General features: G+C 41.5%; 1 protein-coding gene across 2 annotated transcripts in view; it reads left to right on the top strand.

Annotated features, from left to right (window-relative positions):
- Positions 1 to 19,422, top strand: part of LOC103187001 (contactin associated protein 2) — an 855,622-nt gene that overhangs the window by 509,544 nt on the left and 326,656 nt on the right. For both annotated transcript variants that reach the window (XM_042331730.1, XM_042331729.1), the window contains one exon: positions 1,404 to 1,604. In XM_042331730.1, the coding sequence (XP_042187664.1) occupies positions 1,404 to 1,604 (201 nt within the window). The remainder of the gene's footprint in view (positions 1 to 1,403; positions 1,605 to 19,422) is intronic.

Below are 19,422 nucleotides of genomic sequence, written 5' to 3'. Positions count from 1 at the left end.
GATAAATTAAGGTCGACAAGACAGAAGCCATACTCATTGGCTCCCATTAACACCTTTTGCCCTGCGGCTCAGACTTGATCAATCTCCCCAGCCAATCTCTCAGACTCACTGAACCAGTGCGCAACCTAGGCATCAGGTTCGACCCACAGCTGTCCTTCCTTCCCCACCTCTGGTCCCTGACCAGGATTGCTTTTCTCCACCTCTACCATATTGCCCGCCTTCGACCGTACCTTACCACAGATGCAAGCAAAACATTCATCCATGCGTTCATCACCTCTTAACTCAATTATTCAAATGCCCCCAATGCCGGTTTCCCCACCAGCCACAAAATCCAGCTCAACTGGCTCCGGTTTTCTGCATGTCCCTAGTGCCCTCCATTTCACCACCTTTGACCGTGCTTTCAGCCACTATTCCCCAAAACTTTGGAACACTCTTCCTATCTCTATAAGCCTTGCTCCTTCCTTCCCCATCTTCAGATTGTGCCTGAAGACCTTCCTATTCGACTGCGCCTAAAATCACCTCCCACCTCCCTCCGGCTCAGCGTCGTGCTCCGCCACTGTCAAGCACTCTGGAATACTACCCTGCCTGAGGGGCGCTATATAAGTTGTTGTTGGCACTGTTTGGCTGCTGCATATCGCCCGCAAAATATACAATGAATTCAGTATATTTACAGTATATTCTATGAAGCACTTCAAGACATTTCAAAGACATAAGGTGCTATATCAAATTCCACTATTATTATTATGATTATTATTATTAATGCACTTTTTATGCTGCAGACCTTTGTGATTCCAATTATACTGTGTTTTCAAAGCTAAGCTTTTCTCCAGAGACAACTACTCATATGCAATGACTGTTTTTCCTGGCTTGAGTCTGTTGAGACCTTAATCTGAGTCCGATCTCCTGTTGCCTCCAGATAAAATTTGGCCCACCAAGCCACAGTAATTACACTTCTGTGAATCTCTTTGAGGTGATTCACTGATGTAATAAAGCACTGTAGCAAATGCAAGGATAATTTATTTGTGTCCCGGTTGCCACTACCATTGTTTAAATAGTGGAGAAATTACACTATTCACAAACTTGCATTACTGCCAATATTGGATTTGCAAACTAATTTGTGAAATTTAATTCCGAGATTAAGTTAAAAAATTCCAAACTGGAAGGTTATTGTGCAAGGTGGCATTTTCCTTTCTGTTATTTTGTCAACATGTTCACACTTTTTCTCAGCTTCACGTGCTGATATATAAGATATTTTTGCTGAACAGTTAGACTTGTCAAGTTCAAATTGCAAAGTATGATACAACTACAATACCCAGAAAAGAGCCTGTAAATGTTCTCTTTGTATTTTCCGCAAAGCGATAACTAACACTTGACACTTCTACTTCTGTTTCTTCTTTCATTAGAGGATAATGTCTGGACAACTGTGTACCACAATATGCTGCAACAGACAGCAATTACTGGTTCCAGCCTGGAGAAACCCGCTGTCATGAAACTGAATTACAGCACTTCCCTGGATCAGATCTCTGCAGTCACCAGCAGTGCTGAGTACTGTGAACAATATGTATCCTACACCTGCAGGATGTCAAGGTTGTTGAATACTCCAGGTAAGTCCATTTTGTTTGCGTGGGGGTTTACTGTGTGTGGACATGCATTCAAACTGGCTACGATCTTGTGAGCACAACTTGAAATATTCTTGGTACCATCAATACATCTCTGAGGAGTCGCTGCAAGGCTTGCTCAAACATACTGGATGCGCTGTGTAGCATTAATAAATGTTGTTCTGGAGATTTGGAGGGATCTTGTTCAAAAGGAGTGCTGTGCACATGGATTCCATTTAAGTCTAATGGAATCTAACGCTCTTCTAACCCGCGAATCTCAATTACACTTGAAAAATATTTATCCTGATTTTTTTAAAACTGCACAATGCCCACACATATATATGAGCTCATGTAGCATGCTCTTGAGATTATATACTCGCTGAAGTAAATAATTAACCTCCTGCTGCTCCGGTTGAATGCCTTCCTGAATCCACAAGCCCAATTTACACAGGAAAAGAAAATAAAACTGTATGAACATTGCACATGTAGTGGAATTGACTTAAGTAGTCCCCTTGTTTGAAAAGCTTACCAAAATTGTGTGGCACAGTGTTTTGCTAATGATTTTTGCTCATTTTTGCTCATTAAGTACCTGCTGTGTGCACTTTCTTTATTACAAATCCTGGGTAGAAAGTGAAAATGCGCTACACTGAAGCCTTGTGAGATCTAGCATTTTGCGAGTCCTTTACGAATCCTTTGTGTTTTGTTATTGAACAAAAACTGGACAGATAGTACTTAAGTCTTTTTAGTACGGATCCAAAGTGCCTGCCCCTTTTTTGATCATTTCTCAACCTTGGTTACCTGCTTTCTCACCATATCCCTCAATCCCCTTCTAGTTACACGTCATGTCGCCATATCACAGGAAGGTTATTGTTGCTTTGGAGAGAGTGCAGTGTAGATGTATTAGAATGTTATCATGGATGAGTGAACACAGCCTGAGAAAGACTGGAGATGAGAAGATTGAGAGGGGACCTGATAGAGGTGTATAAAATTATGAAAGGGTTCAATAAGATGAACAGTATTAGACTCCACTTGTTGTTGAATCCAAAATAAAGCAGCGTAAATGTAAGGTAGCCAGTAGTAGATTTAAAATGGAGTTTAAAAGGAACTTCTTTACCTAGAGAGTGATGAGAATGTGGAACTCATTGCTAGAAGCTGTGGTTGAAGCAGAAAGTATCAACACATTTAAGAGGAAACTTAAAAGTTTCAGTTTTTGTCCATTTTGGAATGTATTAAATATTATGATACGTTCGAGTAGGAGCCTGCGAATGTTTAGGGTTGGGCCAATTTCACCCAATGCCCTACCTAGCTCAGGTCGATTTATATGTCAGCCTGGCTCAGTTAGAAAGTTCTGGGTTCAAGCCCAACATTAAGACTTGGAGTTCATATACTCTAGGCTGACATTCCACTGCAATGATGGAGGAATGCTACATTGTTGGCGGGGCCAGTTCAGTGGATATTAAAGGTCTCATGGCACTATTCAAAAAGAAAAGGGAATTTCTGCTGTTGTCTGGGCCAACAATCCTCATGTCAGCTCCTCCATTTGGCTGATGTTATATAACTTATCTCCTATCTGATCAGTGCCACAAGTGACCTCTCTGTAACCTTTCCATATTTCCAGGACAAAGGCTATTTGGTTCAGTTAATTACAAGCCTTTGCACAGTTTTGCTCACTAGCCTTTGCAATGGTATCTTGAACAAAATTAACCAATTTATACCAACTACTCATTTGCTGCACAGCCGATTCCTGCAGCGTACTTGAGTATTTAAGGTAAATTTAACTCATCCAGTGTCCTGTGAAGAACATTTAGATGCTGTCTCTGCGCTTACAAAAAAAACATTATTTGCAGTTACAGGGCATTCAAACCCAGTCTATAAAACTAAAGTTCCATCGTTTCTTAAAGATTCAGTGAACAAATCTGGTTTGAAATGTCACATTTTTCTCCCTAGTACTGCAAATTCCCAGCAAGTTGATGAACACCTAAAAGAGAAACATAGAGACACTTTGAGATGTCCTCCCGACACAAAATGTCCTATATAAATGCCAGCTATATTGTGTTTTAGGGGTGCTTCAGTTATCTTCACATGTGATGCTAATATTCGATCTTACAGAGCACCAACCTCAAACTAGCCCAGGATCTGAGTAACAGTCTCCAATTTTACCCTCTTTGCCATGTGAATGGTCTACATTTTAGCCAATTAATATTTGCTTGACTTTATGGGGAATGAAGATCAAATTGAAACAGTTCTTTACTGAGTCGATCATGTACTTTGTTGGTCATGGTTACTAGAGCACTGTTAAGATTGCCAGAAAAGCTGGGAACATCTGAGTAACCGATTGATCACACATCAAACAACAAATTAAAGAAGTACTCAACAGTTGAAAGAAAAAGGGACATCTTCCCTAGGGGCATGCAATGCACTAGTTTTACTTAATTTATTAATCATTTTGCAAACCTCAGTTGTACATTCCAATCTGCATTTTTGAGGTACTTAGTTTAGTTTTAGATGAAAGGAATCCAAATCTGTTTCACAGTTCTTAAATCAGACTTGTTTAATATTTAAAGAACTTATTAAAGTTCTGTTTTACTTGTAAAACAGTAAATTGACAACAAGCAAATTAATTCAGCCTATTCAGGCCTTGTCAATTAACTGTTGGTTTGGGGTCTGCAAATACTGTTTTTACATATTGGAACTTATAAAGCCTATGCTGACTCTCCGATGCAGTGCTGGAGATGTGCTGTATTGTTGGAGGTGCCATTCTATGGATGCAATGTTAAGCCAAAGTTCCACCTGCCTGTCCAGGTGGACATTAAAGATCCCATGACACTAGATAAAAAGGGGTGAGAGTTTCTCCTGGTTGTCTGCCAACAATCCCCCAGATACAATTGGTCATTTACATTGTGGTTGTTTGTGGGAATATGCTCTACAGGAATTAGCTGCCAAGTTTGTCTACAAAATACACTCGTAGAGTAAATTCTGGGAAACACATTGAGACGTCCTCCTGACGTGAATGGCACTGTATCAAAATGTAAGGATTTTTATTATTCCTTCATCTCTCTTGCCTTGGCATCACATGTATATAAATCTGTGTGTTGAACTGGGTACATGAACTCTTTTTGAATACATTAAATGAATCTACAGTCCATTCCTTAATATTTGAAAATTCCAATAGCATATTGGGATTGAAATTGCAGCATTCATAAACTGGATAACCCTGTGTTAATTCTGATTTTCAGTTTGCAGCTAAAATGACACAGTTCACAAGCAAATTCAGTGTCAGAAACAGTGGAAAAGAAATCCCAGGAAAATAATTCCCAATCCTGAATCTTGGCAAAACCTGCCTTGCAGGCTGTATATTGCTTTCTGGTCTTTTTTGGACTTATGTACTCACAGTAACCTTGTCACAATGGTTACACGTTGGAATAGCTCAGATGTGTTTACACAACCCTCACGTCTGACTGCTGGCCAGATCCCTCCTGCTGGAGGTGATTGGGAGGATGTCATGTGTGGACAGGATCAAGCTCGGTTGTGATGTCTCCCACAGTTGAATAAGCAGTTGAACTATATTGTCAAGGTTTATACATGAAGGATGACCACTTGAGCGAGTTACTGGATGATATCCCAGGAAAGAGACAACACATTGAGAGGAAAAAATAGGAGAAAAGGGTGCATGCTGTCAAAGTTTGTATATTTACTGACCAGAAGAAAATCTTCTCAATTTTTAAACCTCACCCTAATAATCCAAAAGAATATGAGAGGAATGGATTAATTTCATATTTTGGAGAGATTAGCAGGAGAGATAATGATCAACTGTACCCATGGGCTGATGTACATCTGCTGTAATTCTGACATTCATAAAAAGAGTATTGTATGAATCAAAAAGAACATCATCAGTTGGCCTTATATTGGAAGCAAGAAATTGCCTCAGAGCTTTTTATGGGGCACCATCAATATTCATCTGAAGAGCACAGAAGTGATAGAGATAGTCACCGTGGTTTTCAGAAGCAATAGGTCATATCACCGGTTCCTCAAGTTGATAAATAAATTGGTGGGAAAGAGCTATCAATATCGATGTCCAGGATATAATTGTTCCTTCAAAAGTAATTTGATAAACTTCAACATTTGAACCTTTTAAAAGAGATAAAGCTGCCTGCAGTTCACGGTAGATACATCAGCTGATTGAAAACTAGATTAATAATGGGTTCAATGTTAGAAAGCAGAGGCAGTGAGTAATGCATTTGCACTCTCTTCGGAGATAGTGTTGAGAGGAGTTATGCAAGAGTCTGTTCTGAGTTCCAATCCATTAAAACTATTTGTAAATAATAAGTATAATAATAGTAATAATCTTTAAATTTTATATAGTCTTTCACATCAGGAGAATGTCTCAAAGCGCTTCACAGGATTTACTGTAAAGTGTAGCAACTGAGAATTTTGTCGGCAAACATGGCAGCCAATTTACCACAATGTTCCACAAACAGCCATGAAGTGAATGACCAATTTTAAATTGAGGGTTGTTGGCCAGGAGATACCTCCTTCCTCTTTTGGAGTGCCATGGGATCTTTGTCTTCAACCTGAACAGGCAGATGATAGAGGGCATAGTCTCAGTAAGTTGGAAAATTTATATTGAAACTTTGATGAATGGGCGAGCATTGAATTTAAAGAAATGTATCATCCTAATCCATCTGCATATTATCAGATGGATGATCTGAGGAATTGCTGATTGATTTTTTTGTATGAACAAATGTAATGTACATTAATTAGTACAAGAAACATGAAACATAATGTGTTTCATTTATCTTGTAACCCCCTCCACTACACCCCCCCAACCCGCTCGTGTCCAAATCCCTGACTGTCCAGCGCCTTGGGATGTCCTCCCGACATGAAAGGCACTATGCAAATGCAATTTTGTATTGTCTATTAGTAAAGGTGGGAATGGTTTAAGTGTGATTATTGACCATTATTTGCCTATATGTACATAGTTACTACACTTCCCACTAAATTTCCTGTGAAGCACTTTGAGACATTTCAATAACATAAGAAGCTACATCAAATAATAATAATCCTTGCATTTATATAGCGCTTTTCACTCTTCTAGACATCTCAAAGCGCTTCACAGAATATACTGTAAAGTGAATTAACTGTATATTTGTGGACGAAATGCGGCAGCTAATTGTGCACAGCAGTGTCCCACAAACAGTCGTGGATTGAAGTGACCAATTTTATTATTGTTTTTTCTTGAGAGATTATTATCAGGCGTGTGGATTAAGAAAACTTGCTCAAGGTTTCGCCCTACCGGGAGTCAAACCCAGGCCTCTCGCTTGCAAGGCAAGTGCTCTAACCACTGAGCTACAGGACTCCGTGAAATGCTATTATTATTATTATAATAATTGAAAATATGTAACCCTATTAAAGGATATGGAGAAAGTGCTGGAAAGCGAGATTAATAAAAAGGGGTCTTAAAACATACAGATGGCAGTGGCATAGGTATATACAGCAAACTAGAGCAAGGAAACAGGCCATTCGACCCAACTATTCTGTACTAGACCAGTACGATGGGCCAAATAGATTCCTTCAGTGCTGCAAATTTCAATGTTGATCGTGCAGTTGTCAACAAGAAAAAGCATGCCTTGGAATAAATTAGAGTGCTTGATTGTAAATTGAAGCAGATTCTTGTAATTCTTGTTGCTGCTTAGAACGGGTTACTCCAGGTCACTATTGGCAGTTCTCAGGTGGACAATAAAGATCCCCTGAGGTTATTTAAAAAAACTTTCTTCTATTGACCTGGTAAACAATCTTCCAAACAAATTGATCATTCATCCGGCAACAGTTTGTTGGCTCTTGTTGCAAACAATTGTTTCTGTTTGTTCATTTTGTTAGCCCACAAAATACAGTCACTCCACTTTACAGCGTATCCTATGAAGCATTTTGAGATGTCTTAATGATGTGATAAGGTACTATGTCAAATGCAAGGATTATTATTATTATTATTTTTAACCAGAATGGTGGTAGATTAGAGGGAGGAGTGAGCTGTATGGGAACTGAGGTCTCGAGAACAGCTAACTGAACAGTGAGTTAAGACCAGCAATCAAGTCAGGAGCAAATTAGCCATGTTTCTTGACTATTTAATACAATGGAGAAATCAAGCAACATTGCAAATTTTAACCCCGTTGTGTGCAGTTTTAGCCATCCTTTGTATCTCCAAAGGGTTATTGTCGATTCAGAAAACAATTGTCTGGGATGATTTTGAAACTTTAATCTCTTCTTATAAAAGACAAGGTCACCTAATTTAATTTGTTATCACTGCGCAAAAAGAGATTAAGCAAGACATAAAATACATCTTTCAAGCGCTGCAAAGCATAGACCCTGTAGATAGAAGCAGGCTACATATTCTGAACTATAATTACAAAGCTAGAAGACAAGAGCATGGAATTGGCAAGCCACAATCATAGATTAGGAGAAATCTTGTGTTTTAAAGGCCACTAGATATGTGGAATAAACTTAAAAAGGCATTAATGTGATTAACCCTTTTGAAAAGTTGCTGGACTGTTATCTAGTTGGATGTGAAATTGAAGGTCATAAGGATAAGGATAGATTGACATGATCAAATGCTTTATGAACATGATTATTGCAGCCCTGCAAGTATCATGGAAGCTTCTCCTGCGAAATGCAAAAGAGTTGTATAATGCAAGATTGTAATGATGGATTAATGTCCTGGAGTTTCACCTCCTTGTCTTCCAGGATCAGAGACATTTCAGTTGTATCTTTCAGAAAGCTTGTCTTGTGACAAGCCAAACCTCACTCAGGAAATGAAATAAATTAGCAACAACAACAACTTAGGCGAAACCTTAGGCAAGTTTCTTTACTTCACACACCTCAGTCTACCCAGCAGTAAGTAGGAACCCGCTGGTTAATCAAATGGCGGATTGCATTCCGGGGTAATACTCCCCACCGCCCCTCCCCAAAAGAAAAATTGTGTCACTCAATCCCGGACTGTTTGTGGGACACTGCTGTGCCCAATTGGCTGGTGGGTTTCGTCCAAAAAATACAGTCAATCCACTTTGTAATGTATTCTGTGAAGCTCTTTGGGACGCCTCAACAACATGATAAGGCCCTATATCAAATGCAAGGCTTAGAACTATTATTATCTCATTTGAAAGGGAAACAAAAGAAACGTGAGAAAAGCTTGGTATTTGCCTACCTCAGTTTGTAGCACTCTTGCCTCGGAGTCAGAAGGTTGTGGGTTCAAGCCTCACGTCAGGGATTTAAACTGATGTAGTCTTGTCTGTCACTCTGACACTATAGTGCCAGGGATGTGTTGTATCATGATAGGTGCTGTCCTTTGACTAAGATGTCAAAGCAAAGTCCCATCTAACCAATGGCGCCATTCAAAAAGGAGAAGTGAGTTTTTTCCCGGGATCCTGGCCAATAATTCCCTGAATAAAATTGTTCATTCATTTCATGGCTGTGAAGTGGGACATTGTTGTGCGCAAATTGGTTGCTTTGTTTGCTTATACGATACATAGTCACTCTTTGTAGAATATCCTGTGAAGTGCTTTGAGATGTCTCCCGATATGCAAGAATTATTATCCTTCCATTATTAACAGGAGCAGACAAACCAAAATGGGATGTTGTCTAATAATTGATTAGGAAGGAAATGTAATGGTTGCTGGAAAATGTTGATTGTAGAGAAAGGGGAAGGGAAAAGATCATATTCAAAACATCTGCCTTGGATTGTGGACCCCATCCTATATAGTTAGTAACAGTGAACTTTGGTTTTCAGTTTATTTTAAAAGTATAGTTGTCCAGCTAAACAGTTCAGATCAGGAAGGTTCCAGGTCAGCCCCTAGCCTGTTTTGATCTTGAGTTGGACTGAGTGTAGAAGCACTCAAACTTTAGTGGTCCTTGGTCTCGGGATAGGAAAAATTTCAGCCAGGCTTATTTTTACTCACAATTCTGTGCCTCTTGCTGAATAGTTGATGCTAGCTGAGGCCTGGATCATACAGATTTGTACTCTTTCTGCCCACCTACCTCTGTGTTTGAATACATTTCTGATATGCACTGCTCACAAATGTAGAATGGGGATTTACAACAACAACTAGCATTTATGTGGAGTACTTCACAGGGATGGGATTGAACACAGAGGAGGGAGGTGACCATAGGCATGTTCAAAGAGGTCGAATTTGATGTTCAAAGGGTTGACAGAGAGTTAGAGGGATGGAGTTCCACAGGTTAGACATGTGGGAACTGAAGATTCAGTTACTAATGATATTGTAGAGAGGCCAAGAGCTGCCCAGCACACTTGAGTTACTGAGTGGAGGATGTAAGTGGAGAAATCAGGTAGAAAGACATAAGAGAGATAAGGGGGTGCCAAGGAGTGGAAGGATTTGTCGGTGTGGGTAAGGATCTTGCAATTGATCAGCTGGGAGACTGGCGAGGACTGGGTGATAAGCACACAAAATTTGGTGTGGGTGAATTTGATCCGCATGTAGGCAGTGGAGTTTTGGATGAGCCTGTGAATGATAGAGCTAGGGAAATCAGCAACAACAACTTGCATTGATATAATGCCCTTCATGCAGGGTAGCTTCCCTGTGCGCAGCAAGGAAACATTTACGTGGACATGACAAAGGTATGAATAGGTGGAATATCAGAAAGTGGGCAGTGCTCAAGGAAATTAAGTTATAATAAATCAATGTGTTTTAAAAGAAGAGGGTAATTACAATCTAAATTTATTTGACAAGGGTAGGAGCGATTTGCTAATACGTTCGATAGTGGAACAACTAGCTAACATGGAATAGCAATGTTGTCCTTAATTAGATGTTTGCTCCCAACAGGGACCCCAGATGCTGCAGGGTTGAAAGAGTGATTATCATTAAAATGGCAGCATAAATAGTGCCTCAAATGTAACACGGGTTTCCTGTGGGGATTTTTTGTTGGTCAACTGGATATCTGATACACACGAAAACCTGTCACTGTGCTTAAGAATCTCAAAACCTATTTAATTGAGAGTTTAAACAAAAATGTATGCTTTCTCCCTGGAGGGATGCATATCTAATCCCAGTGAGTTTTAGCCCAGCTTGGCAAGAGCCAAGACTTAGAGACCCCAAAGTCATTGAGGTACTGCTGAAAACTAATCAACTAAGCCCTGGCACTTGCCATTGTGAACATCGGCAGGCTTCTTGCTGCTTGTCTGGGTAGGATCAGTCTCTCCGTTAGGGTTTTGGCTTGTATGTCTATGTATGTCACACCAACTCATGAGAACGTGGCTCCAAGGTGAACTCGGGTCAATGGTAAGTTCTCACAGGTCTGTATGTTGTACATGGGGTTCCATGTTCCGCCTGCCTAGGGGAGGGGGTGCTCTGCATTGTTGGAGGTGCTGTCCTTCGGATGAGACACTAAACCGAGCTCCCGTCCATGCCAAAGATCCCGTGAGGTAATTTGGAAAACGAAGGTAGTTTCTCTTTCCTAGTCAGTATCCTGACCGACGATCCCCCATATAAAATTGATCGCACACATCATGGCTGTTTGTGGGACCCTGCCATGTCCAAATTGGCTTTGTGTTCAAACAAATCAGGAAGGATCCCCACTTCCGAATGTAAGCAATGCTGCTCGGATCAGCAAATGAAAAAAATAATAATTAGTTACTCAATCCATGACTGTTGTGGGAAACCTCTGTGCTCAATTGGCTGCCACATTTCACTTACAAAATACACAGTAAATCCACTTCATAATATATTCTGTGAAGCACGACTTAATAAGGCGCTATGTCAAATTAAAGTATTTTTATTATTATTCCCTGGAGGAGACAAACTATATGTTCCAAAGCACTTTATTTTAGCATTGTGGGGTTATATATGCTGCCTTTTCCTATGAGCACTGATTAAGCCCTATTGTTGGCAATTCTTTTAATTCATGTAAAATAGAAGTTTAGTATTGATGGCCAGGACAGCTCAGAGTTTGGCATGGAGGCACACAAAGCATCGACCGTGACTGATAATCACAGTTCTTTAAATTAAATTTAGAAGATTAGAAAAGGTAAAATACTTTGAGGGTTTAGATACTGAAAACCTTGTTGAAACTATTTAAATATTCATGATAATTGCTTTTAAAATGCCTAGAGTTATGCATACGATTTTGCTTTAATGTAAATTAATATTGCATGCTCCTGAGCAAGCAAGAAGTCAAATTATCCCTAACACTTATTAACCTCTATTAAATTTTAGTTCAATGATCTGCTTCTTTCGCAAGTCAAATCCATACTGTAAGTGAATGTGAATGCACTTTCTTGCCTATACAATGTTATCAAGGTTGTTTTACTCCAGGATTAGGCTTTTGACTGTTTCCATCGCGATGTGAAGAAGTAATCACTGGACGAATTTACACTTCTAACAGCCTTTGTAAGTCTGGTGATTTATTGTTTCTTGAATTTGATTTTTTTAAATTTAGGAACTGGATATTCATAGACATCAAAGAATCAGCAGCTACTTTTCTTCTGTATACTGCCAGCATTCTGTGTATTCATATCAGGAGTCAATTCGGGGTGGGGGTGGGGGGGAGACGAGAGCATGAATTAAGGATCGTATTCAGTGGTGAACAAAGCGAGAGGCTCCAGTGCACTGCACTTTGTACAGCTCCAGGTTTTAACTGCATTGTTTTCCACGTTCATATCTGTGCATGTATAGAACCAAACCAGTAATAGCCTTACCTACACAATGACACCATACATAAATATATTCTTTATGCATCTAACTTCTTACTTTGCCTATCCTTCATTTCTAAGACCGACCATTCAACCAAACTGGTTGACGACAAGATTTTCCATAGCTAAAAATTATGTTCTCAACTCAACAACTTTATATTCGAGTGTCTTCCTGGTCAGTCAAAAGTTTGTGAGTTTAAGCACCAAGTCAGGATTTGAAATTAATGCTCCAGTACAGTACTAGGGGAGCACTACATTATCGGGGGTGGTGTCCTTTGAATGAGGCGTTAAACCAAGATCTCATCAACCTGTTCAGGTGGGCATTAGAGATTTTCTTTTTTTAAAAAAGCAGCTTGATGCTGTAATGGGTGTTTGCTAGGGTGGATATTCTGGATCTATGAGATCAAATGGACTGAAGAGCCTATTTCATCTGAAATTCTCTTGGGATCTTTTGTGTCTTAATGGGTCAATTTCTTTCCAATTAATGGCTTTATTAACTGAGCCATTGTTAGACTTTCATGGGAGTATGGAATAGATTAATGTATTATTAGTGAAGCATTCCCTTGTATTCACCAATTTGTTGTGATTCTATGATACACACAATACATATGGTTACATCTCACTTGAACTGTTTCTTAGTAAACTTCACCTGCAATGTATAAACAAAGGTCCTTCAGAAGAAAGTTGACAGGTTTGTGTTTGTACGGTGAAGTTCAAACGCTGCTTATCTGGCACTAGTCCATAGTTAAATAAGGGTCAAAACATTTCAGTTCGAAAATGAACAAGAACTCAATGGAATATATATCCTTGTAGCCAGGAATGGGCTTTGTGCAGATTTTTGGCATTTGTATAAAAAATAAGGACAGTTGTCATATTTAATCTGTGTCATCATGTCCAGTCAGGCAGAGGTCTTATAAACTTTCTCAGAGATGCTGAATTTAAGCCTGGTGTATGTGTAGTGATTAATGCACTGGCTAGTTGGATTGGAGACTCTATTAAGTTGTCAACGATTCTTGTGTAAATCTGTTTTTAGAATTTATATATATAGTAAGTGAGAAATAGCTGTGAATTCACCAAATAAAATTTTTCTTCATTTGACGAGATAGAGACAAACTGAGTCTCAGCTTGTAGAGAGCCCCGAACTCTTATCATATGATCCTCTCAGTGTTTAAGGCTTCTGGGTAGAATCGAGCAGGGAACCGCTTCAGAATTAGAAAGCGTCTAACTTCAATTCTTTTCAAACATTTGATAGTTTTTAAAATATTTTGGTGAATAACATCAATCTTAGAACATTTAAAGTACAGCAGCTGGAGGCATAATTGTCGGCTGGTCCCAGTTTCAGCTAAGCCGAGTTGTAAATAACAAAGCAAGACCTCATCAAGTCTGCTCCTTCCAGAATAGGTTCCTAATCATAATATCCCTGATATGCATTCTTTCCAACCTTTTTACTGTTGAAACCTGACCTCCTTCACATCCCAGACAACATTCTCCTTTCTCTGGGTTTCCTTCCCCCCCACTCCCCCATATTCAGCTGACTAGAAACATTTCATGGAGTATTTGTTTGTGTTGTATATCATCCAATACTCTTCTAATTCAAGTACTTATCCATTTTTATTTGACGTAAGTAATGAATAAGGCATCAACTGTTTTAGTTCAGAAATTGTTCCACCCGCCCACTATTCTGCTGAAAAAATATTTTAACAGTAATGTTTGGAAACAAGATAATGACAAGGTCCACTGACTTATCGTGAATCTCAGTAACTTGCCTCTTCAAATATTCTGACAGTAAAAGTTACACTGGCATGAGAGACAAAGAGATAACAGAACCTATGTAAATGTATGTGTGGTGTATGGATGGTCTCACAACTTGCATTTAGCTTTGCTTCTTTTCTCTCTCTGTCTGAATGACAGCAAGAAATGATTGATAATCCTGTTCTGTAGATTACTTTGAACCACACTGATCTTTTTTAGTGTGGAAAGCTACTGAGTGTTTTTTTTAATAAATATTGCTTCATTAGAGAAATGGTAAGCTGCCTTAGCAATGCAACTGAGAACATAATTTGATTTCAGTGGTGGTGAGCTGCCGTTCGAAGGGCTGCTGTTTGAGAGCTCCAATTTAGAACTCCATCTTAAAAGACAGCATGTTGCTTTCTTAGAGAATAAATTTTAAAGAGTAGCTATCTAATACTGATGGAGTATGTTTTAGACACATAGAATGAGAGAAGAATGCAGCTATTTGTGGACTGAAGTCTCCAAATTACTTCTAGAAATTCTTTGGGTGGTTCCACACTTGTCTTGCACAGACATCGCCTACAGCATACACACTCACTGCACTTTACAATATACCCAGTAATTGCTTTGAGACATCCTGCTGAAGTGAAAGGGGTTATATCAGATGCAAGGATTATCATTATTATTTTGTTGTTGTCGCAGTTTAGGTCACTCAGTAGTGTTAGTTTCGAAGTTATTTTCAGTGATGGGTCAGTCAGACCGATAACGCAACCACCTGACTCTTGAATGGATGTTACTTTTCTTAGTATATTTGAACTTTTCGAAATAACTACTTTCTGCAGGAGGTGGACATTTTGTGCACTGGGTATCTTGTTAAGCCATTTCTGAATTGTGCTTGACCTGTACTGCCACATACGTCTGTATTCAGTTTGTAGGTCAACATGCTTTCTGATCTTCTCCTGTTCCTTATTCTGTACATTGTAGTCACTTGGAATGGCCACATTAATTATTAAATGGGAGAACAACAACAACAACAAGATTCCATTTATAGAGCGCCTTTCACGTCAGGAGAACGTCCCAAGGCGCTGGACAGTTGGGTCAGGACCCGAGCAGGGGAGAAATGGTCAGGGTGAGGGGAGGGAAGGGAGGGAGCGAGGAGGGGGTAGAGAGTCGAGAGGGGAGCTGAAGGCACGGTCAAAGAGAAAGGTCTTGAGACCGGCCTTGAAGGAGGAAAGGGAGGAAGCGGCGAAGGCACTGGGGGATGGAGTTCCAGAGCCTCGGGGCTGAGAGGCTGAAGGCCCGGCCACCGATGGTAGGGCGGTTGGGGCGGGGGATGTGGAGGAGACCGGAGCCAGAGGAACGGAGGGTACGGGCAGGTAGGTAGGGGGATAGTAGGTTGGAGAGGTAGGAGGGAGCAAGGCCGTGAATGGCCTTGTAGGTGAGGATGAGGATCTTGAATTCGATCCTCTGGGGGATGGGGAGCCAGTGGAGGCGAGCGAGGGTGGGAGTGATGTGGTCCGAAGCCTGGTGCGGGACAGTACACGAGCTGCAGAGTTCTGAATGACCTGCAGCTTGTGGAGGGAGGTGCCGGGAAGGCCGGCGAGGAGAGAGTTCCCATAGTCCAGCCTTGAGGTGATAAAGGCGTGGACCAGTGTTTCAGCAGCGTGAGGGGTGAGGTAGTGCCGTAGTCTGGCGATGTTCCGGAGGTGATGGAAGGCGGTGCCAGTTGTGGTGCGGATATGAGGAAGAAAGGACAGCTCAGGGTCGAACAGAACCCGAGGTTCCTGATTGGCTTTGAGAGGTGGAGAGTGCAGCCTTGGATGCTGATGCTGTCAGCGCCTGAGGTGCGGAGGCGCTGACGTGAGCCAATCAGGAGGGCCTCAGTTTTACGCTGAAGAAAGTTGTCTCTCGTCCAGGACTCGATGTCGGACAGGCAGGCTGTCAGGACATCGGTGGTCGTGGAGTTGAGGGTAGGGGAGGAAAGATAGAGTTGGGTGTCATCCGCATACATGTGGAAGTTAACCCCATGTCTGCGGATGATGTCACCAAGGGGGAGCATATAGAGGGTGAAGAGGAGGGGACCGAGGACAGAGCCCTGAGGGACACCGCACGAGACAGTGTGGGGGGTGGAGGAAAAGCCGTTAATGGAAACAAAATGAAGACGGTGGAAGAGGTAGGACCTAAACCACTCAAGGACAGGGCCTTGAAGTTTGAGGTGGGAGGACAAGCGGTGGAGGAGGATAGCGTGGTCGACCATATCGAATGCTGCCGATAGGTCGAGGAGGCAGAGGGAGCCCTGGTCGCAGATGGTCAAGATGTCATTGGTGACCTTGACCAGGGCGGTTTCTGTGCTATGGGCAGCACGGAAACCCGACTGAAGGGGTTCGAATAGTGAATGGGTGGAGAGGAAAGAGCGCAGCTGGGAGGCGACAACTCTTTCAAGGACCTTGGACAGGAAGGGGAGGTTGGAGATGGGCCGGTAGCTTGATAGCTGCGACGCATCAAGGGAGGGTTTTTAGGGGAATGGGAACAGAGCCAGAGGAGAGGGACAGGTTGATGATGTCTGTGAGAAGTGGGGCAAGGAGGTGGAGCTGAGAGATAAGGAGTGGAGTGGGGATGAGGTTAAGGGAGCAGGTGGTGGGTTTCAGGGACAGGATGAGTTTGGTGACAAGAGGGTGGAGAAACGGGTTCGAAGGTGTGTAGGGGAGGATGGGTAGGAGTCGGAGTGGGAGGGAAGGACTGGGGGGTGGCTGGAAGTTGGAGGGGGAGTGACCACGGAGCGGATTCCCTTGATTTTGGATTCAAGGAAATCCAGCATCTCCTCGCAATGAAGGTTGGAGGAGATGACCTGCGCGGGGTGGCGGAGGGGACGGAGGAGTCGGGATGTGGTAGAAAACAGAAGCCTGGGGTTGTTCTTCGCCTCCAGGATTATCCTGGAGTAGAAGGATGACTTGGCCGAGGCTGGAGTGGAGCGGTAGATTTTGAGGAGGTCCAGCCAGGTTTGTCGGTGGACCGTTAGGCCAGATTTGAGGCAGGTGCGTTCAGCGGCCCGCACCTGGCTCTTCAGTGAGCGGAGGTAGGTGGTGAACCAGGGGGATGAGCGAGAGTAGGAGACAGTACGGGACGTGATGGGGGCAAGAGTGTCGAGTGTGGAGGAGAGGGTGTTGTGGAGGAGGGTGAGAGGAGAAGAGGGGTCAGTGAGGGTTGAAGGCCAGAGGGAGAGGAGTTCAGAGGACTCCAAGGCAGCGGTTAGGGATTGTGGGGGTAACTTCTTCCAGGGGCGGTAGAAGATGGTGGTGGGTCTGGTGGAGGTTGGGAGGGGGGTGGAGGTGGTGAAGGAGATGAAGTGGTGATTGGAGACGGCCTTGTCGTTAATAGTGAGAACCTTTTATATGCAATTTTAACATTTGTGTCTCAGCCGTGATTAATAATAACACATTTGTTATTTCAGATGTGATTAAGCACATGGAGTTGGGGGTATTAAGCAGGAGCTTGCAAAAGAGCATCTTATTTCCAATAGGCTCACAAGTGCATTGTTTTGGAAATGAGGGCAAGGTTACATTTACCAACTTGTGTCCTGAGGCTAGACTGTGAGGCTCTGGAGAGTAAAGCAGATGGAGTCTGGTTACATCTCTCCTTTTGGACAGAATGCTCTTCTAGGCTCATTTCCTTTAGGGAGGGAATGAACAAAACATTCTTCGTGACTGTGTCAGAGACAGTATCAGAAAAGATACTGCAGCACTGAAATGCAAATTGAATTGTGAAGATACCCAGCTCCTGGGGAAGGCAGTGAACAGCAGCTGTCTCTAAAGCCAACATGTAAACACTTTGGAAAATCCATTATTCATCTGACGAATGATTGGAATGAATACACAAGATTGACACACGACCGCAATTGATAATAGGCATTATCATCTTCAAAATGTAATGCGGAAAAGCATACACCCACTAACTCCAAAATCTTTGTGCTTCATTTCCCTCTTCCCAGGTCGTGATATCCCATTTGTCTGTTCCATAATGCTCTTTTTTTCTCTTTAGTTGTCTGAATTTAATCTTTAAAGTTCTTTTCATTGTTGTCTTTCAGTTACTGACAGTCGCTTAACGCTAGTGTGAATGGTTCTTCCCAATATGCTTTAAAATGGAGATTAAGTTTGTATAATTGGGTGGGGAGATGAAATTCCACTTGGGTTTAGATTTATTCTATTTTGTTAGAATTTCAGAACGTCTAAGAATTTGGCAAATTCAGTCTTGATTTTGACACCCTTTATTTGTAAGTTGTTTTAAAAACTATAGAAAAATAACTTGAAAATTAAGACTGAACTTAACAATTTGCCAAATTCTGGACTCTCTGAAATGGTATATAAATATAATACATCTAGACACAGATAGAATTACTCCCCAGATATGTAATGTGTAAACAACAGGAACAAGAGGCACAGAAAGCAAGCTGCCTCCAGCTTTGCTCCTGCATATTGAATTTATACCAAAGAATTTGAAAACCATGGCAAGACGCATTCTGGTACAATCCTACTGCCATTGTAATGCAGTTTTGGGTCCATAAACTAGTGCACCACGTTATAATGAGGCATATTAAAAAAAAGGCTACCATCAGTGCTTCCAGATCATCACTGATGTCACTTCCTGGGTGCTCCACACAAGAAGCTCTCATGAGTGTTTCCACCAGTTGCTGTGACCCTGCAAGACATTGTGAGGCCTATGTGCTGGAAGCTAGAACTGTACCAGTTCAACCACAGTACAACTGCAAACTAAGTGGAGCTGCATTATAGTGGGGTGAATAATGGGGTCAGCCTGTAGTTCCTTACTGAACAAACTGTGAACTTTTTCGGAGCATCTCTGTCTTCAGATAAGGATAGATTATTTAATTTCTATGTCTCTTGCCGACACTTCTGCAACTGGTAGGATTTGGACATGGCTAAGTAGTGTGGGTGTATTAGAGTTATTGGTAAATTTGCACCTCTTGTTTTGTAACTCGCTGCACAGAATCTGAGAGGATAGATTTAATTTTATTCCTACAGAGCATTCGATCGGAAAAAAAGACTCGCCACGAAAGAAGGTGCTATATCAATTACCATCTTCAAAAAAGAATGTGTACCCAGGGGAGTGAGCATTTCACAGTTTCAGCTTGATTACTTTTGGAATAACTCAGTCATATCAGCCTGGCTCAGTTGGTGGCACTCTCACCTCTGAGTCAGAAGGTTGTAGGTTTAAACCCCTCATCAGGACTTTGATCTCACATAGCTTAGCTTGACAATCCAATACAGTCTTGTGGGAGCATTGTACAACAATAATAACTACATCTTGCATTTATATAAAACCCTTCACACAGGGGAGCATCTCAGAGCTTTGTACTGTTGGAGGTGCCATCCTTGAAACATT

The sequence above is a fragment of the Callorhinchus milii genome, unplaced genomic scaffold, assembly GCF_018977255.1.
Source record: "Callorhinchus milii isolate IMCB2004 unplaced genomic scaffold, IMCB_Cmil_1.0 Scaffold2, whole genome shotgun sequence".
Classification (NCBI taxonomy): Eukaryota; Metazoa; Chordata; class Chondrichthyes; order Chimaeriformes; family Callorhinchidae; genus Callorhinchus; species Callorhinchus milii.
This window is presented reverse-complemented; position numbering and strand designations above follow the sequence as displayed.